This window comes from Malurus melanocephalus, unplaced genomic scaffold (genome assembly GCF_030028575.1).
Source record: "Malurus melanocephalus ecotype Western Australia unplaced genomic scaffold, MMel_1.1 scaffold_66, whole genome shotgun sequence".
NCBI lineage: Eukaryota > Metazoa > Chordata > Aves > Passeriformes > Maluridae > Malurus > Malurus melanocephalus.
This window is the reverse complement of record NW_026623298.1, coordinates 2,407,887-2,429,621: the sequence shown is the minus strand read 5'-3', so window position 1 is coordinate 2,429,621 and position 21,735 is coordinate 2,407,887. Positions and strand designations below refer to the sequence as shown.

Genomic DNA, 21,735 nt, shown 5'->3' with positions numbered 1-21,735 from the left:
ATGTATTCTTGTAGGCTTGATTATGCTGACTAATTYCCATAGAAGTTGCTCTTATGCCTGGTTTTGATGTCTGTTTGCTGATCCAGATGGTGAACAGATGAAAAGCTCAGTATGGCTCTACTTGGAAGCATAATCAGAAACATGGCATAACACCAGGAGAAATGCAAAACTCAAAATGAGAAAAAAAAGACATTGTTTTCACAATGCAGAAGCATGCTTATTGTACAGTCAAATTTTACTTTGTTTTATAAACAAACGGTGAAGATCGCAGAACAGTTGAGATTGGAAGTTGGGAGGGAGACTGTCTAGTGCTCAAAGCAGGATCAACCAGAGAAGGTTGTTCTAAACATTGTCCAGTTAGATTTTCAATATATTCAAGGATGGAGMATCTTCAGCCTCTCAGGGCAACTTGTTCCAGTCTTTGACCATTCTTACAGTTCTTAGGTTTAATTGGAACTTCCTGCATTTTTTTTCTCCATTGTTTTCTGGATATTGCTTAGAACAGTTCATTTCCATCATCTTTGCTCTCTCCCATCAAGTATATATCCACGTGGAGGATATTCCTCTCCACCCTCCCAAATTTTCTCTTCTCTCATCTAAACAATCTCTGTTTGCTTGGTTTCTCCTGATATGACAGATGCTTCAGTTGTTTAAGGATCTTAGTGGCCTTTCTCAGGACTCACTCCATTGAGCATCTCTTGTCTTGGAAGCCCAGAGCTGGTCCTGGTGTTCAGATACAGTGTTGCAAGTTGTGTATAGGGCATGTGCCAACTCCCTCAACCTGCTGGTATCACCGACCTCTTCTGCACCCCTTTCTCTCCGGAGAACTGTAGCCCATGGATTCTTCACAACAGATTTATGAACAGGCCGAAGTGTGTTCTTATGAAGTCTATGGTTGTGATCCTGCTTTTGTCTTACTCCCTTCCTTCCTGTTCCTGAACTTCACCTGCACTGTCACTGCATCGAGTAACACAATGCTATGATGAAAGACCCTGAAACTTGATGGTGACTACAGGAGTSTTAATAGCATGCTGTTGTGGTCTGCTTGACAGTTTGAGTTTTGGATTTTGCTTTGGGCTGTTCAGAAGCAAAGGCTTCCTGCATCATGTCCAAGTTGATCACTGGGAGCAATAGTTCACATAATGGAAGAAACAAAAGAATTGTTTGATACCACAAACCCAACTGTTTCATTCTCAGTGTTTACTGAGTGGCTGCTGCCTCATAAGCAAATTTCCACAAGCCCTTGAATGCTTAAGCTAACTGTTGAATAAGCACTTATGGAAACAGAGTAACAGAATATATTTGTCATTTGTCTGAACACAGCAAATCTTTGCTAGGCCTGTCCTGTCAACAGTATAYTTCTTTTAAAAATGCTTAGCCCTTGAACCTCAGAGCAAACAAGTTTAGACAAATACACTGAGTTAAAGTTACTTCGAAGTCTTAAAAAATTGAGCATGTGTTAGCATGTGGTTTACTAAAATCACTAATTTTTCAAATGTGTACTMAAAGATTTAATTAACAGCAGAAAARCTGTTTAATGCTGTACTAGCTACCATGGTCTTGGTACCATGCTTAGGTCAGCATGACTGCATTTGAGTAAGACTTTTGTTGTTCCTGTTCTGCCTCACCAGCAGAGACAGARTAATATTTTTTCCACTCATTAGACACAYGTTTGGTGTAACGTACAGTCCAGAAGAGTTTATGCAGGTATAACACTAACATAATATTAATCCATGTGGASTAATTCAGTAACAGCATTGAGGGGAGGAACACACAACATATGAAGCTTTCCTTTCCTATTTAAACTTATGAATTCCAGTTCAGAGCTGTTGGCACGTGGAGGGAAGATGCTCTGCTTGCATTTCCTTGTCTCCTTTGAACAGAGTAAGAGCAATGGTGTTGAGACAACTGAACAACATCCCCCTAATWAATAATGCATCAAATATTCCAAGTACTAGCTAATGCTACTGCTACTTCTGGTTTAAGAACAAATGAACTAAGCAGGCCTTTACTCCTCCTACTACAGGTGCCTGAATAGAAGTTGAAATCCTATCATTTAACAGCTGTTCCACTTCAAATTGTCAAGGGACTGGTTATTGTCCACCCTTCCCTCCCCCACGTTTTTCCCCCCTCTTTGATTTGAGGCAATTGTTTTGTATTCCAGGGCTGAACATTTTGGSTATTGTATTTTATTCTTAACAAATTTTTCCGTAAAGGCTGTAATAGCACCATTCACTCTTTCCTTGATCCATTTGCTACAGAAATGTTTTGTCAAGGTGTTTTTATGTTCTCTGCTTATTTGTCTTGTACTTCCTTTGTGGTGCAGTTCAAAACTTAGTCTACAGTGTTATAATGTCTTGAAGCAGTTTGCAGAAAATCTGCCTGAGATTTGCTGATAAGTGTTTCTTTTGTGTGAACTAAAAGGTATCAACAGCTAAAGTTAAAGTTGAAGGCTTAAAGTCTTCCACCAGTGGAAGCAGATTGTCAGCATAGAGTATCAAGACCTTTACAAATGATAAAGATCTAGCTAGCTAGACCTGCAGCAGCAGTTTACAATTGTTAACCAGCAATATAATTAATAATTTAGCCMAAAAAATCCGGCTGAGCCATATCAGGTCTTGTTAATCTTCAGGTAGTAGAAGAATCAGGCTTATAATTAACACATGTGGTTTCTAACAGGAARTTACTCATAATCTGCCTATGATTGTTTTCCATTAATATATTTACCTGTGTTTTATRCTTTCTTTTTGAATATTAAAACATCTGGGCATAATGGTATATAACAGTAGAACTGTGAACAATCACATATTTGTTACATGCAGATACACGTGAGTGTATTAGTTTTATGCATAGGAACGATAAGTTGCTTAGAACCATTTATAAAAATAGTGTGATGAGCTATTTTTTATTTCTTTATTAGTTGTTTACTTGTTCTGAAGGTTTATTTGGATATGGAAGAAAGTATGCTTTCCAAAAAAATAGGCATTTTAGTATCCGAGGTTTTGCTTTCAGAAAATATAGGGAGARAAATAGGGATTCTTCATGTGGCATTTCTATTCCAAACTATTTCCATGTGAAAAATTGTTCAAGCCCAAGACTTGCTGAAGATAAAGGCTGCCACAGTGGAGCAGTTAGACTGTGGTGCTACTTGCAGCATCTTTAATGATGATGAGAGAGATCTTAGGACAGTCAGTAAATCCGTTGCTGATCTTTCCTGTTTGCTAATTGGAAAAAACCTTGTCTAGGTATCACTGATAAATGAGGTAATCTGCCAACTGGCAGGGGTTGTGTTACTATGGAAATGAGCCCAGTCCTAGTGGGAGGGGAAAAAAGGCTTAATTTGGGTTTTTTTCAGATGTATGCATAAACACAAAGAAATACTTGCAAAAAATATGGGGACTGGTCCAGTAAAATATTTGCAAGATGAAAAAGTGTTTATAATGTTTGCAGACTATAACAAATTTGGAGAGTTTTCAAGGATTCTGGCAAGAAGGATTAAATTTGAAATGTCTTGGCAACTTGAGTTAGTATCGTTTAAAACAAAAAGAAAAAAGCTATGCTTATCAAGTTGCGTGCGGTAAGTGCAAATTGCACTGTATTTAAAAGACATAATTAACAGCACAGATAAAGAGTATTGGAAGCCTTGTTTGGAGGTTTGCAAGAAAATGTTTTTCTGCTAGTCTGGGTTAAATAGGTCTGCTATGCCGTATTGTTGTGAAGCTGCCAAATAAGACCTGGAATGGAGTTATAAGTGTGACCTTAGAGACATATCAGACATTTCTTCTTCCTYTTCTTAACAGCAAATAACAAGTGCTGTTTTCCGGTTTGGTCGATGTGGTTTATTTGTGATATGGACTGAGAAAGCCCATAAGATACTTTTATCAAGATTTTTAAACTGAAAGTTAGTGTGCAAATTTCATAAAAAGTTTATTGGGTTGAGAGCAGAAGATTGAGTGGCTGCAGAATGGAAGGAGCTGTACTGTTCTCATGTTTGACAGCAGAAAAACAATTAACTTGTATTCTGTTACATGTATTGAAACTTTCTTGTTAGAGGAACCTGGAGCAGTGATCTCTATTTTCTTTGTAAGCTTTAACTTGCTTGGGATGGTGGGGGAGGTCCCTCTCACTGCTCACTGAATYACTTCTCCTAACTCCAGGATATGGTGTTTGTTCCTTATAAGAAAAGTGGTGAGCTGGTCCATTTCCACAGGAAGTGTCTTGAGGAACATGCCCTCCTCTTAATATAGGTCAAGAGGGGAAAAGTGGCGAAATTTCTAGGAGGCCGATTTCTTGGCATACTCTGCAGGGATTATTTGTTTGAGCTTGTATTCTTACKGCTGGCTGTTGGTAAGGCTTCAGGTTTTTTTAATTTTTGACTGCTGGACCATGAGGCTTTTATCCACTTGCACTACTGTAAAGGACAGTAACCACCATGCTTAGAGAAGTATGTGTTAGTTAGATCTGTAAYGTAAAAGGGATGGACATGAACTCTTTAAACTGAGGGTGGAAGAGTCCAAACAAAAWGTAAAGAAGCGACAGTTTCTTCCATCAGCTGAAGTTTCTGCCAGATGATACAATTTTAAAGCTCACTTTTTGTCTTGGAAGGCTAGAATTTTTGTGTGGTAAAGACTTCACAAAGCGGTATTCTATACTAACAGGTTATTTTACTGAGAGTTGTCTGTTCTTGCTTCTAGCATTGCTGTGGCAGCTAACCAACATGTAATAGAAGAGTAAACGAGTAGAAAACTCCAAGACTTCTTTCTGTCCTGACATCTATTCTGCTTAAATGGATGAGAGTAAAGGCCCGTAATTCAGTGGAGCATTAGAARAGCATTATTTTAAGTGCTTTGTGTTATAAGTGCCCTTAAGTGTGCTGATTTATACTCTGGAATTCTACCTGTGATTGTTTCCTTTGCCTAAGAGAAAAAAAACTTAGAGTGCTTCTGACATTTTTTTGTCTCTGTTAGTGCTTTTTACCACAGGATACAGAATGGAGTTGATTTATTTTGTTCTCATCACTTTTCTTTTTCAGAAGTAAGAAACTTTTTAGCAAGAAAAAGTTGAAAAGAAAACAGAAGACTAAATTGAAAGTRAAAACACGCAACAAGGTAAGTTTATAACCTTACAAAGTTATGAATCAAAAATGACAGTAACTTCAATTGAAAGGATTGCAAGAAAACATAAGTGTGGCTAACAATTAGTTAACAGTATTATGCTGTCTGCTTACTATATTCTACATGATTGTGATACCACTTTTAACTTCATTGACATATTTTTAGAAAAGGAGCTTTCTGAGGCCTCCAAAGGTACCTCTGAAAATTCCTCCAAAATGGAAAATGTAGTAGATGATRCCTAAGTGTTTCTGTCAATGTTTTTTCCCATGTAACCCCTGCCTTTATTACTTTAAATGTGTGGGAACTGTACAGTGAACTTGATAAAAATGTTTACATGTTTAGTCTTCAGAGAGGATAAATTTATATAGAAGCAACACTATTTTAAAATACTGGTCTGCTGCATTGTTTCGCTATTAGAGAGCTATTATTTCTCTATTTAAGCTRGAGCCTTGGAGGAATTTTTGTGAAGGCTTGCTGCAGGTGTGAAGGCTTCTTCCTTGTAGTTTGTAAAGAGAAAGCTCCTTTTTGGAAGGTTCCAAAAATAGGTTGGACAGAGCCACTGAAATGTCCAGTGAAAACCCTTTGAATGTCCTTAAAATTCAAATTCACTGAAGAAACACTTGGCCATCTTATCCCTATTTGCCAAACATCATGTAGTTACTGTATCTCAAGACAGATGACTTTGGGAGGGTGAAGCAAATCCTCTATCTATTCATTTGGTATTGACCTTTTGGAGACTTACCAGATTATTCTGCTTATCTCAAGTAGTGCAGCTTCAGACTGTGGTATAGAAAGGGTTTATCTTCATTTCTGTTCTCAGCCATGTACAGTGAAATATTTGTGGTCCAAACTGAGTTTCTTAGCCCTTTCTTCAGTTGTTATATTGGAAGTTTTAGCCCTGTSCTCTTCATGACTTTATCAGACCACTGTCAACAAAGAAAACCAAGTTAGAAATTTGAAGATATTTCGTAGRATGTAGTTAGTCTGTATGTTATGTCCAGTGAAAACTTGTGCTTTTTAAAAGTAACTTAAGCTTTTATCATGCTTACTATATAAAGGGATACTTTGTAGTTGTTACTGTGTAAAGGGCAGTGGGGTCCTAATTGAACTGCCAAATAGAAAGCTAAATACAGWATGGCTGTTCACAGTCAGATGTGATTCTTAAATTCAGTTGCATTGGACAAATGRAGTGGCAGGAGTCACTTAGCTAAGTCAGGGTGAACATACTAAAGGCTAATTCTTGTCAGTAGTTATGGATTTGGCACTAACTGATCATCCCCACCTTATCCCTATGGAAGGTTGTTCTCAAAATCTTTCTTGGGTYTAAGACAGTTTGTACATGAAGCACTGAGATTTTTGTCTTTTTGCATGTCTTTTAGTGATGCCATTATTCTAAACAGTCTTTGAGGCAGACCAGGGTTGACCACCAGAGCACTGGTCTTCATTCTGAGTGCCTCAGGTTCAGAAAGGCACTCTGGCTTATTCCTGCATGATAACAGAAAACTGTATTTTCTGAAAAATGTAGCTGAAAAGAGAAAGATAAAACCAGCTTCATATCTTCAGGTTACGAGGCTTCATTAAGTGACAAAGTGGGGGGTTTGGTTTTAGATATTTTTTTGTTGTTGGTTTGTTGGAGAGGTTTTTTTTGGTTTTGTTTTGTTTTTTTTTTTTTTTTTTTTTTTTTTTTAATTTTTTTATTTTTTTTTTTTTTTTTTTTTTTTGTTTTATAAGCTTTTCAATGCATCCCATTACATACTATGGCAGAATCATCACAGCAATCATTCTTGCACTGGAATGTCTGAAAATGGATGTGTCTGTTATCAGGAAAATGTAAACCTTCATTTGGAAGCCTTAAAATAGAGCAGATTGAAAAGTCTTTCCCGATTGGACATTATGAGCAGTAGAATTTATGTGCATCAGTTTATTTTTTGAACTGAGAAGGGAGTTTCCTCTTAATACACTTAGGAGAGGTGGGGGGGAGGGCATTAGATCAAGAATAAGTCGAAGGAGCCCAAAAATTTACTGTTTATATCCTGTGCTTACTAAAAATGACTGAGTAATGGAAGAGCAGAGAACTTTAAAAGAAATGTAATTGGTGAATTGGAAGAAAATTATTTCCACCATTTAGGCATAAAATGTTAGAGCATATTAGGTATAAAACTAATTGGTGTTTAACAGCCCAGTAGTTTGAGCCATATTCTGTTTCTAAGCTGTGTCATGCTATGATCACYGGTGTTTGAACTATCACTGACTTTTGGGTTTGTGGTTTAGTGTCTTTTTTTTTAAATGAAGGTATGAAAGTTTTCCATGTGGTGCAGCGTGTTTTGGCTTTAGAGGTGCAGTGCTGACATAAGTGACTTCTACTTAAAAAACAAATATCTGATTATTAGACATGGGTGTAGCACCTTGGATTCCAGTCCCTACCTTCTTCTTCCCCTTTTTTCTTTCTTTTGGCAGAAATTATCACTAGAAAATTGGCTGTAACTTTTCTCAACTCTATGAATATTGCTGCTAACACTGCCCCTTTCCTTTAGACATGCTGGATTTTTTCCCCCTGTTGCTGTTAACTCATGCAAGTGCTGCTTAGGACGCTTGTATTGAGAGGGAGAGACTAGACAGAAAACCACAGTTCACTATCTTCTGTTTTTATAACATTATTTGAAGAGACTGAAAAATTGTCCACCAAATACAGAATGTACTTGAAATGATTGGCATCCACCTGTTTAGTTTATGCAGAAGTTTTAAAATACAACTTCTTTAGCTTTATACAAATGGAAGGAATAAAACTTCGAGAGGGAAGTTCGTGTAGCAGACAAATTTATTGTAAGTTACCAATTAAATGTCTTAAGACAGATAGACTGGGATGAATATTTTCATTTCTAAAACAATATTCTCATCTCAAAATATCTCAAAATATTCTCATCTCTAAAAACACTTGTAGCTTTTCAAGTAATTTGGCAGTGTTTTCGATGGCTTTTGTATTATTTGATCTTTCAACCTCAAGAGGGCATCCCTTTCTAAGAGATCTTTTAACTGTCCAAAGAATTTGGTGAGCTTCTCTTCTCTGTGTTATGCATGAATTAGATCACATGGTTATTTTAAACTGACCCAWCTTTAACAACAGAATAATTTTCCTCTCTTGGTTGTAGTCTATTTCTGGCATATATAAGAATAAATCATTGCCACAGTCACCTGATTCAAAAGGAAGAAAACAAATAGGTCAGAAAATAAGCTAAGTATGGGTTTCATCTTTAGGGAAAACAGGTTCTTTAATGGTGAKACAAGTGTAAAGGACACCACAGGGTTTTGGTTTTCCCGCTCCTTTCCTTGAGTGTACTGGAACATTGCAAAACGCTAACTGAGAAGAGCAATTAGGAGTAAGTTGCYCTTATCTTTTGAACCGAACCTGTCCTGTTTACCCTCTCCTACATAATTCATTCTTCCATTTAGCAGGGACTGTATGTTTACAAGGACGAGCCATGCATCAGGCTGTGGGTGTCTACACTTTGTTTTCTCTCTCAGAAGTTTGTGTCTTATCTTCTGGATAATCGAAAGCAACACCCAAGAAATAAAATCTTACTATCATGTATTAAACTATGTTCACCAGTTCTGGATACTTGGTTTATGATGTATGTCTTACCATGGATTTTGTTTTAAGAAGGTGTGCATCCAATTTTTGATGTTACCAAGTGAAACAACAAAGATGAAGATTCAAATAGTCCCACTTTCACAGCTCATATGAAAATCACTAAATCAAAAAGCATAATTCTGTCTTCCAGTCTATAAGCTCTCCTCTTTTTAAAAGCGGTAGCAGTTTCAGATTCCAAGAAASCAGACGCTTTGGTAGAAAAGCTGGTATAGAAGCTATCATCTCATCTTCTACTTGGACACCTGTAAGCTGAGATTGTAGTCATTCTTAATGAGCGCTTTGGATTGCAGTATCCCAGTAATCATTAAGGAAAGGACATACAGCGGCGCAGAGAAGTGGTGGTTGCTCCTCACCTACTCACAAGTGTCATGTGAATCTTGATACTCTTTAACACCATGAAAAGCTATAAGGCATTGCTTCTTTCTTGAAATAATGTATCCTATAGCTCAAGAGCAATCCATTTGGACTATTAATATTCTAGATCTGTGCAAAATTTAATAAATTTTGAGTATTTTTGTTATGCTTTGTGACATACGGCATTGAAAGGTCTAGCTTAGAGTCTTGTGTTTTTTGTGGTATTAATAAAAATGTATGTGCAGATAAGAACGTTTTTTATTGTAGAAAATTGTGGCAACCATATTGTAGAAAAATAAATTACCCCATTAAAATATTACCCAGTTCACTGGTTCTCGCATTTCTTTTTACCTGTCCTCTGCTACTTTAGTGTTCTCTTTCCCAGTGCTGCTCTCAGCAATGTTTCAAATCACTGTAGTAAAATTCACTGTGTAATTTCCTGCCAGATGAATGTGTCAATGCACAATATYTGTGCCCTGTAAATAAAAACAAAAAGCCTCCACTCATACTGTGCCACTCCTCCCCCTATCCCTCAAGAATACAAGAAAGAAACCCAAATGACCTTGTGAAGTTAGTCAGAGTCCTGGCTAATGATCCCCCMGATTTTGCCCTGCATGGTCAAGCAAATTTGTCCTGCACTCTTAATCTAGGCCTTCTCTCCTTATGTAGTCTTTTTGCCCTCTATCCTACAGTGAGGTGTTGTAGAGAATTTTTTCTTCTCATATTCCTGTCTAGTATTCAAAGCCTATGCACAAACCAGCCTGGTCTGTAGTAGTACACAACCAAATGGAAGGAGATTAATTGTTGTGGGGTTTTGTCTTTTCAAGTCAGTCATACCTCCTCTCCCTTCTTCAGTGTTGCAGACTGGGAGAGTAGAGAGCAGATTAAAAAAAAAAAAAAAAGTCTTGTCTTAATTTTTTTTTTTTATTATTCTTTTATCAAGTCCAGTGACAGCCTCATGAAGGCTCTTTTGTGTCTTGGCCAAGGCTGGCAGTATGCACCAAGGTAGGCCAGGGATCAATTTCCCAGCTCCCAYTTTGTGACTCAGAGCTTCTGAAAACAGGGAGGTGTCCCATTAAGTAATAGGCCTTGCTTTCTGTGTTTAGTAATTAGTCCGTTAGATTATTATCCTCAAAACAATTATCTGCAGTCTCCTGACAGGAATTTTTGAACTTGGCATTAGGTGTCATTTAACAGCAAAACAAGTTTTTTCTTTTTTTTGATATCTATTATACATTTAGCAAACAACTTAAATTTTTAGTATTTACCAGTTGGTTAAGATTAACAAGGAATGCATTTTAAAATTTAATAATAATTAAAAACCCCAAAACTGACCATGGTTGAGATGATAAAGCCTGAATTCTGCTGCCCTTTTTACAGTGGCACAGGTTTGGACCATTCTGTAGCCTGAGCTGGTTTCATTTTCAGTCCCAGTGTTCTCATCAAGTTATAGCTGTAGAGACTAAATCTGGACAGAATCTACTAAAATTTCTTCCTCTTCTTTCTTTCTTTCTTCCCTGCCTGAAATATAACTGGGACTTCAACAGGAAAGTTATCTCTAGTTTGGAAATAGTATGGTCTGTCAAAATTATTGATAGACTGTTGAAATTATTTATATTTAGCAAAGTTTGAAACCTGTAATAAAATTTCTTTTAAACTAAAATTAAAACCAATCTTGTTTTTCAGACTGAAAACCTAGAGAGTACAATAACCATACCAGATATCAGATTACATAGCAATCCTTCAGCTTTTAATGTTTACTGCAATGTCCGCCATTGTGTGTTGGAGTGGCAGAAGAAGGAAGCATCTGTGTCTTTGGCTTCAAAGAACAGTGTCCAAAGTGGGGATTCGGACAGTGATGAAGAAGAGGAATCCAAAGAGCCACCTATTAAACTTCCAAAGGCAAGTAATTGATACCACTTAGTGTGTSCCATGTGTGTCATCTAAGGCTGGTATGATTTTTTGGGGAATACAGGGCAACAGTATAAGCCAGTTGCTCAGAAAACTGCTGTAGTTTCGTTTATAGTCCATCTAGTTTAGGATCATTTGTTTTGATGAATTAGGATGACCTATGTACCTGCCCAAATTAAAGTTAACTGAATGTCAGGTAAACACTCAAGCTGCACTCCTTTATAAGTGTTGGTACTTAAAAACCTACAGCCTCAAAGTCTACACAAACATGAATGCAAATAAGGTAGCTCTTGCATCTCTAAGGGGCTACCAGCTYATAATGGTAAAGGGTGCTTTGTCTTGCTTTAACCTCCACAAAGAATGAGACTTTCTGATAATGGGAATCATTTGGTGGAAAAGTTTCTAAGATGTTTCGTGGGGTATGCATGTAATTGCAGTAAGTCCCAATTATCCTTGTTAACATTAATTTTTTAATCTTTCCCTCTTTTGGCTTTAGTCTCATTAGTGACACTGATAACTCCAGATTGTTATGCATATGAAGATTTTKATGCTATAGTTTAACAGCTAGGGTATGGTTTTTTACTATTTACTACTTCTGTGATTATGGTAGGATTAATGGTGGAAAGTCAGAAATAATCTCTATAGGATTTACTGAATTTTTTCTTCATTTGTTTCAGTTTGCTGATTTACTTGTTTTTTACGATGTGACTTCTGTGCATTTAGTTCTGTTCATTGCTTCCTTATCAGTGCTCTGAATCATGCTTTGTCTTGTTATTCTTCTGAATCTAAAAAGTATGTTCAGATTAACTTCCCTTSTTTGTATTTGTTCTAAAATCTATACAAATGCTGAATTAAAAAGATGGTTGTACCTATGGTTATGTAGACTGTTTGAATTGCTTAGAAAATTAGGATTTTATAGATGATTGCATTTAGGCATTGTTATCTGAAGGCAAACATGGCACTCTGGAAAATAGTGGTCGTGAATTGCAGAGAARCATAACCAAGTCAGCTTACTGAAATTTCATGATAGATGATAGCAAAATAATGTGTGGTCAGTAGAAATAAAGTTAACGTTGTTTATGAACTGCATCTGAGTCCTCACGGATTGTATCAAATGAATCGGCAAGTGCTTGTGGATGCTTGATTTGCTTAATTTTAAGTAAATGGGAATGTAGTCAGTAGCATTTATAAAGAACGGAATGGCATTTTAGAGAGGTGTTGAAATTACAAGAGGTTCCAAGAAGGAAGACATTTATCAGTGGTTTGGACAGGATACTTGCATGGGGAAATTAAAACGTTGTTGTGCGAGACAGTTTATCACAAAGAGACTTGGAAAAGTAGCACAGTTTTAAAGATATTGTGGCTCAGAAAAAATGGTAAGAAAACKTCTTTCAAAATAGAAATTTGTTGAGATTTTGTTACATTTAGTACAGCAAATACAAAATTGATGAAAATCAGTATGTTTTTTAACTATTAWTTTTTTTAATTAAGAAAGTCTAAGAAGTACTTAATTTTAGAATTTTTCGTTCAAAAATGTTTAGATGCTTGGCACARCCTCAGTATTCTTCATAACTGTTTAGGTAATACAGGGTTGTTTAGGTTGCTTGGGGTTAACAGTTGGATTTGCATTCATGGTTTTGAGAAAGGCATCTGCTTGGATCTGCCTCATATGTAGTAAAACTTCTAGAAACCATGTAAATGTCTTGGTATCCTGGATATAGCTGTGTATCTTCTGCTGTTAGTTTATTATGGACTTGATTCTTGTGTATAATGAACATCTAAATCATGATATTGTGTAGGGCTTAGTTTGTTAACTGTAAAGAAGAAATTYATTGAMGTTGCTAAGGTTTACRATATTTACAAGATAAWTTTTTGATAGCAGTTGTTACWTMWWWAWWMKWWTWWWKAWGTATTTTGRATTTGACAACTAGGTGAAAKAGTAAAAAAMRTGTGGGTAGGGTTTRTGCTTTTACAGATTCTCCAGAGGTGAACTGGTAAAGTTTTACCTTGATGTGTTGGTGGTTTATTGTTTACAAAAGTTCTTTAATTGGGAATAACTTGAAAATATTCCTTTTTGTAGCTTAGGATGATTTCAAGTGTTTTGTTGAAGTATTTTTCTTTCAGCTCTWATACTTGAGGCAGTCAGATTTGTTAGAGTTTTTATTTAGAATGTATTTTGGAATTAGAAGTTGTCGTATACAATTTTTATAACAATATGGAGAGCGGTTAGTTTTAACATTAAGAGAGACTAAACACTTGGCTGCTCTTCAGACACTAGCACAACAAAAAAAAATCTCTGTTTTGGTTGTGCTCGTACAGTTCAGTAGCTTGTTTTGATAGCTTTGTATTTTTGGATTCACAGAAAATAATTGCCTTGGTCTTATATATTTATTTGGTACCTTACTTATTTAATACTTTAGCTAATGATGAGGAATCCTCTCTACTTAAAATGCTTTGGATTCAGTGGTATTGATAAGATTAGTAATTCATAGAGTTARGAAGAGGTTTTTCCTCCTTCACCCTTCCCCCCGCCCCCAGTTTTAAAATTAATGCTGTGTTATGAATGATCCACAAAAGCCCTGCACTAAAAGGAACAAATACTGGATTGAAGTGATTATGGTGGAATTAACCAACTTTAATATTCTTTGTTCCTGCACTGGCATACATTTTGCTAATAAGCTTAAGCAAAAATTAGTATTTTCAAGTTGTAACAAAAAATAAAAGAAAAATAATCACTTTCTTTAGAGATTGACTTTAAGTCTTTTAAAATTAATTAGGAAAATGTTACCTTTGTGAATTTTTTTTTGTGTGTAATATAAATKAATTCACCGTACTATGTAATTTTAACTATAGAAAATGGGAACATTGGGTATAATACAATGCTGAGAGGAAAGATAAAGGAAATAAAACAAGACCGTAGATAAGACTTCAAGAAGAAATAGTAGGGTTTTTAGGAAGTAGTTAGGAGTCATAAAGTGTGCATCCGGGCTAGGATTTTGGGTACCCTTTGTTAAATAGTCTTAGACTTTTGATCTGAAGTCTTACAGGTGTTGCGAAGGGAAAGGGAGAATGGCTGCACAGAGAACATCAGTAAGAGCAGTCAGGCTGTGACACAGAAGCTGAGGCAGCACTGCTTGTTTTGGCTCAAAATCCCTTCAGAGAGCTCTGAGAACAAGCTTGAGATGTATTGAAAACAACTGTTTGCTTATTCTGTCCTTCAGTGCACCATTTGGAGGAGAGAGGTAGAGATATATATACACATATATAAATATATACATATATATATATGTGTAGCTGTATATATATATATATATATATATATATATACACATATACGTAGACATATATATGTGGATATACACACATGAGATATTAAGGTGATCAGATCTATTTTATGAAGCCTACCCAGTCTCTTGATCTCAAATATTTAAAAACCAACCCAAAACCTGTGCAGACTTGACAACATCCCAGCAGATCTATCTCTTGATTCCTGTTTTAGTGGAAGTTCACCAAATGTTTTTTTCCACTCTGTTGTGTTCTCTGCTTTCTGTGACTGCCTCTGTCAGCTCCTAAATGAGGTCTTCTGTCTGAAGATTGTGAAGAATAAAATAAACTTCTCAGTTTCTCTCAAAGACACTGTAACTGAACAGGAAGGGAGTTTTGAAAAATGTGCTACAATGTTTTTTTATTTTTTAGCCTTCAGGATGATGAGTTTTGAATCCTGGAAAAAAATCATGCTGCAACTATGTTGACAGGTGTTCCCCCCTGCCCTCTCCATTGCAGATATGAAATTTAAGGTATCATTTGCAGGAAAATTGCTGTTGTGCTTTGAAGACTTGACCTGGTTATGTTTTTATCCTTCCTCCAAAAATAAAAGAGATGGTAAAATAGTTTCTGAAAGATGGGAATCAAATTGAATGTCATCAAAGACAGTTACAAGGCATCAGGTAGAAATTAGAGCTGAGTGCCAGAATAGACATGTTTTAAGCATGAGTGGCACTTGCATTAACGATGTTATTTATTTTCACATTTCAGTCTTTTTCCTTAGATTGTACTCAGGGGTGAGTCTCTTTTGTCTAAACATGGGGGCTGTGCTCCTGACCAATACACATAGCGAAGTTTTTAAGATACGGTTGCTTATTTGTAATGAACTACTAACCCTTCTCTCTTTTCTTTCATCCTCATCGTTAAATACAGTGTTGGAGAAGGAAGTGCAAGGGAGCAGCCAGTGTAGAGAAGCATGACTGTAATCTCAGAATAGTCAGGAATTCTAAAAGGAAAAGTTAGAGATGGCTGTAACAGGGCTTTTACACATGTTCTGATACTTGTCTTAATGCATGAGTTTTAGTAACAAGCAGTTAATCTTTGTTTTTGTCATAATGTGAAAAATAATCTCAGAGGCTGTGGAAGTGAAAGTGCTAGAGCCACCAKTATCAGTTGTCAAACGTATTATTATTCAGGTTGTGAAGCCAGATTACAAGCCCATTCTCATTTGCTGGCTCACATTAACGGGCAAGGAAAAAGAAGACTGTCAAATAAAGTGTGAGCTGGATAAAAATTAGAAGGGCTCAGAGGCACAGTTTGCCTTTTGTTGTGCAAAAAAATTCAAGTTTCCTTATTCTTTCTGAAAACTATTACTCTGCTTAGATATGCTCTTTTATGTAACAGCTGACTTTACATGTAATGTATGCTGGTATAGTTGTACAGGTGGGTTCTTGATTTAGATTCTCATTTGAATTAATACTGTACTTCATAYTACAACCTTTTATTTGAGTAGCTCATGTTCAGTGAACACTGGGATATACTTTTGTTAATGAAGATCTAAAAATACTATATTGACAGCTATTCTGAAAAATCTGTACTTCTTTAGATCATTGAAGTTGGATTGTGTGAAGTCTTTGAATTGATAAAGGAGACAAGATTTTCTCATCCATCCTTGTGTCTCAGGAGCCTACAAGCCCTACTTAATGTACTCCAAGGTCAGCAACCAGAAGGTCTGCAATCAGAGCCTCCTGAAGTCCTAGGTAATATTTTAGCTGTTACTGTATTTGTATTGGTATATGTCTGTTATTGTGTTGGACAGAAGAAAATGGTTCTTAGCAAGTATTTGTGAGAAGTAACATGCTTCTTCTCAACTTGATTCTGGAGTGTAAACTCCTTACGGTGCATGTACCAGTACTTGTCAGCATTAATCTTTTCTAGAACAGGAATGTTGGCATGTAAAGGTATATGCAGGGTTTCACCTACAAATTGTGATTCACTTTTCTTACTGAAGCATAAAATACTTTGTCTCATTGGAAAGAATATAGCTCTAGGGTGAATTYCTCTTGAAATTTGCTGTTGTTGTCTATAGCTTGGATATTTAATGTTGTAATTTATGTGAAGCTCCTAAGTAGAGTGTCAGAATTCTGGTTTTTRTTTTCTCTGGCCATCCCAAAGCTTCCCTGAAAATTAATTTTGTTTATAATGATACTGAAAATTAAAGCTGAACTCCTGATGCCTTTGAGAGCATGATTGACTATATCCTTTAAGTTAAAATCCCATTATCTTTTGTCGGTTCGTGTTTTTTTCCTGATGTATAGAACTGCAGAGAAGTCTAGGCTATAGCTTTTGTTGCTTAAAATAATTATTAAATAATCTTAAGCTTCATGTATTTTTTCATATTTTATGACTTAACAGTATTCAATTTCCAAAGATAGTAAATTGCTACAAAAAGCTTCTATTTTGTGTTGATGCACAGAGTATTAAAAAGCTACAAATAAGACTTTTTGATTACTAGCTTAGTGATTAGTTGTATATGCTCTCAAGAAAATTGAGGTGGGTTTCTGCTCACAGCTTGATTGTTACCAATGTTTAGCCACTAAAACATTGGAAAGAGGCGAAACAATTTTCAAGCCTTGATTTGAAATGCTCGTTTCTGTGAAATTGGTTGGGCTTCAACATGTATAGTGGTCATAAAGTAGGCAGGTTTGATCAGGACCTACACATCATGTCAGTGATGMGGTAGACTGAACAGACAGGTCAGATTTTTGGCCCTTTTCTTGTTAATGTGTTCCACTGTGACAGAAGGACTTGCACTTTTTCTTCTTTGGCCATGGTGATTATCCAGACTTGATGTTTTCTGGCTGAAAAGAACAAAAAGTTACGGATATTTTAGGTTTGTTTAATTGAGATGCTTTCTTTTCCCTCTGAAATTAGCTCTAAACATAATGGCTGAGGAAAGATACCATGTATTTACTAAGTTTAATTTTGCATTGATAGTTCAGTTGTTTTGTATGATTTTGTGACTTRCCTGTGTAATGGCTGTGTTTTATCTGCAGAATCCTTGTTCCAGCTGCTTCTGGAAATCACTGTCCGTAGCACAGGAATGAATGACAGTACAGGACAGTCCTTGACAGCACTTTCYTGCGCTTGCCTCTTCAGTTTGGTAGCTGCCTGGGGAGAGACAGGAAGGACGTTGCAAGCAATCTCTGCAATCCTCACCAATAATGGCAGCCATGCTTGCCAGACTATTCAGGTCTTGCATCAAAGCTTCTCTGTATCTGGGAATTTATGTAAATGAGTACTTCTCATGAGTTCTGAGAAGATCTGTTATTTAWTTCAGTTACCTTTTTTCCTCTCACTATTTTTGGGTTGAGTAGGTACTTCTTTGCTTGAGTTGAAGATAGAACAGAAAATACAACATTTAAAAAGTCGTCATCTTTTTCACTCACTATTTCTTTTACTCTTTAGGTGCCAACCATTTTAAACTCTCTTCAGCGGAGTGTACAGGCAGTTCTGGTGGGCAAAATCCAAATCCAGGACTGGTTCAGTAATGGCATAAAGAAGGCAGCCTTGATGCACAAGTGGCCGTTGAAAGAAATATCTGTAGATGAAGATGACCAGTGCCTACTTCAGAGTGATGGTTTTTTCCTCTATCTCTTATGTAAAGATGGACTTTACAAAATTGGCTCTGGATATAGCGGGACAGTGAGGGTAATGCGGCTGCTTCTTGTCTGATGAGTGATAGTTAATATTTTAACTTAACTTTTATGATGTCCTGTTTCCATGGAGAATATTACATAGCTTATTAATGATCAGTTCTGTTACAGTTTGTGTAAATTTTCCTGATGATTTCTGTGACAATTTGACAGCATTTTCTTCACTTCTCGATATGGTTGAAGACATTATTAAGAGGGTGCATGATTATGTGTTTTCATTCTATTTGTTAAATGATGCGAGTTTTTTGCTTTTCAGGGGCATATATATAATTCCACATCCCGCATCAAAAACAGAAAAGAAAAGAAGTCTTGGTTAGGCTATGCTCAGGTAGGTGAATGCTTAAAACACAAAATGTGTGGCCCTCCTCATCCCTCRTGAGTAGTTTAAGTAGACCCTGTCTTAGAGTAAGATTACATGGATATTTTATCCTTTGGCTTTCGTTATAAAAACAATTTTTTTTGTACTGGCCTCTAAATTATGAGAGATGGTGGACATGTGATTGTGACTGGCATATAGAAAGGAGCAATGGAGTGTCCTTGCTTTTTGTTGTCACTGTAAAGACTTCCACAAYATATGATGATTTAGCACATCAGTTTATGAATTGTGTAGTCAATTGATGTGTGTTGCAACAGATGTATAAAAACTATTAGGAGTATCTGTTTATGAAAATAAATTGACTTAAGGTTACTTGCAGTAAAATAAGAAAATTATGTTTTGGCTGGGGAGGATTGAGCATATGTAAACAATAGCTAGAGATAATTGTTGACATTGTCATTGCAGAGTTAACTATATTTGGATGGTTTGGGTTTTTTAGAGTTAGTCAGTTTCTGGAGGATCTACCGTTTTTTCTTACACCTTAATATTCATTATAAAAACTCTTAAAATACACAAAAAACATATTTCAGAGAACAATTTACTTATTGTTTTAGTAGTGAGCAGTTTTAAATATTTGCTATTAACTGAGTGATCTGATTGATCCAGTGTGCTTTTTAGTATCCTCCTTGCCATGCTTTTGAGGTGAAATGGTTCATACAAATATATGTTCYGTCATTGCAGTTATCATGTGTGTATATATACACACAGACACACATGAAATCTGGTTTTATTAGTGTAAAAGCAGAAACACTGKCATACGAATGTGTGTGGATACATTCATTCTGGAGCCCATTTTATCAGTTTGGAAAGGAGCMGGATTAATGTAGTTTCACTGTAGAGTGTTATGTGTTTGGACATTCTGAACATAACTATAAATGTATGTGATGGATTTTGAGTGCTTGTAGAGGTGTATGCACTCATACATTGACTGTACCCAAAGGCTTTGCAGTTTGGACAAGTGTCATTCTGGGGCTATATCTATAGAAAGGTGTGTAAGTTGCAGTTACTGCTAGTTATGTGTCTATAAAAGAGATAAAATGTGTCCTTTGTCTCATATCCTTCAGGTGCTTTGTTAAAATAAATTCAAGTGAGGTTTTTTACTTCATTATATTAGCTATTTTTAGATTGAATTTTTTCTGTCTTCTTTCATGCTCTTTACTTCATGTGGGCTTCTTTTTCCTCATTTCGAGATTTATTTATGCAGTAGTTTAGATGGAAGAAAATATCTTAGTGTGGGAGTCAAAGTAGTTAATTAATGCTTTTGTTAAGTCTAGCTTCTAATGTGTGTATTAATATTCATTAATAACTGCCCTTCTGTATAAGTTAACATTGTCTATTGCCTTCCTGGAATTCCTGTGACTAATTTGTTGAATTGAAAAGTGGGGACAGAAACACTGGTTTTTGCTGTGGTTTTTTACTTTAATTGTTTACAGGTATAAATAGAATTAATATGCATGGCTTCAAAAGTTGTATACAAGTTTGTGTATGCAAATCTACAGCATATAGAAAGTGGAAGAAGGGTGTCAATATCCATTTTTTTAATGCAGAATTTGATTAGTAGAAAAAATTCATCAAAATGAAGCAAATTTGATGTCAAAGACTTCCAGAATTTTAAAACAATGTCTAAAATATTCTTGCGATTTTTCCCTTTTAACATCTGTTGATGTATTTAGTATTTTCATACCTTTTTTTGTCTTGCTCTTGCCAGGGCTATTTATTGTATAGAGATACAAATAATCACAGTATGACAGCCATAAGAATAAACCCTGAAACTTTGGAACAAGACGGTACAGTTGCTTTGCCAGGTAAGAACCTCCTGATAAGTTTGGTATAGTTTGCTGTTTACATGCTTGTATTTTCAGGCAAGCACAAGAGAAACTGAGTGATTTTGCGGTCACCAAGAGATTGCTTTATGACTTTTACTTTGGACCAGCTTCAGTATTTCATTTAGAAGTCTTGCATCTTACTCCACTTACTGGAAGAATATTGCAACATTTTAGAATATGTGATAATTTAAAGACTCCAAGAGCTTAAACTCCTTTTTGAGTATTTTTATTTCTTTCTCATTTGAATTTGGAGTATTTGGCTTACATAGAACTTTGTTTCCAGGATCTCTTACATGTCGGTAATTATAAATTCAAAACTATGAACAAAACCATTTGGTTTTTAATAAGGTAAAAATATATCCAAAAAGCAAAGGTAGTTAATGAACACTGATGGACCATGGTTCTGATATTGAGGGTGGATTTTAGTTGACTTGTTTGGTGATTTTTAAATTTTTATTAGTTTTGGGGTTTTCTTGGGTGGGGTTTGTTTTTTGGAGGGTTGTTTGGTTTCATTCTGTTGGCGTTTTTAGAGGAGCCTCATAACTTCAGTTTCTGTTTAGGGAATGAGGATGTTCCTGGAACATGCTTTAATGACTTCCTGGTGAAATACATCTGTTCTTAGCTACTCACAAACAGTAGAAAGACACAGGAATATCTTTTGATCAAACAATGACAGGTTTATTCTGTAGATCAGAAGTAAGATTTTGTGTTTCATTCTGACATAAATAAGAAACCACTGACTGAAACCTCAGAAAAGTTCTCTAGGATTTTTGTCTTTAAAACATAAACAGTAATTTTTAATCCAGTTCTGAATGTTGAATCTAGCCTATGCAACCTTCTGCACATCCCTAAAGTATGGATGTCTTTAAGCTGTTCTTGCTCTTTGTGGGGCTGTATGAGCTATTTCAGTGACAGCACATTCAGGGACATGTAAAAATGACTTTCAGAGTGTTTTTTCAACTTTCTTCACCTCAGGGCAGCTTCTTCAATGAGTAGGGCTCTTCGATGTCCTTAATTATGTTACGATTTGTAAACAAATCCGTGTTCTTCATGCAAATACTGAGAGAGACTTGAGCACATTGAAAGTCTGTCCTTTGTAGCTGTTAGCTTACTTTTGCAAATAYCAGTGACAAGAGTCATTCTGCAAGACTGCCTTGTATTTATACTACAAAAAGGCACAAATTAAATGAGAGTATGCCTTCTCAACAAAGTGCAGAAGCAAATCTTTCAGCTCTTGGAATACCCATTCAGAAATTCTCAAACTATTTTGCGCAGTTGCATTTTGTATGGCTTGTGATGATGATAAAGTAGATGTTAGATGTTCTTTGTAACTCCAGCCCTTTGCATTTCAGTCCTTGAAGTTTGCTGTTTTGCTTTGTGCACTTCTAAGTATTTATCTCAGTGTGTTATTGTGAGCAGATATGACCTTGTTCTTTTGCCTAGGACAAATTCCAAGGGGTCCACTTCTGGTTATTTTGTTTTCCATTAGAGAAAAAGAAATGAAGGTGGGGGAAAGGTGTGTGAC

At 36.0% G+C, this 21,735-nt stretch overlaps 1 protein-coding gene across 13 annotated transcripts in view; it reads left to right on the top strand.

The window, feature by feature from the left end:
- Window positions 1–21,735, top strand: part of MYCBP2 (MYC binding protein 2) — a 168,462-nt gene that overhangs the window by 16,852 nt on the left and 129,875 nt on the right. For all 13 annotated transcript variants that reach the window (XM_057366504.1, XM_057366511.1, XM_057366497.1 and 10 more), the window contains exons 2-8: window positions 5,033–5,108; window positions 10,804–11,019; window positions 15,899–16,052; window positions 17,349–17,545; window positions 17,761–18,003; window positions 18,265–18,336; window positions 20,093–20,189. In XM_057366504.1, coding sequence (XP_057222487.1) covers window positions 5,033–5,108; window positions 10,804–11,019; window positions 15,899–16,052; window positions 17,349–17,545; window positions 17,761–18,003; window positions 18,265–18,336; window positions 20,093–20,189 — 1,055 coding nt within the window. The remainder of the gene's footprint in view (window positions 1–5,032; window positions 5,109–10,803; window positions 11,020–15,898; window positions 16,053–17,348; window positions 17,546–17,760; window positions 18,004–18,264; window positions 18,337–20,092; window positions 20,190–21,735) is intronic.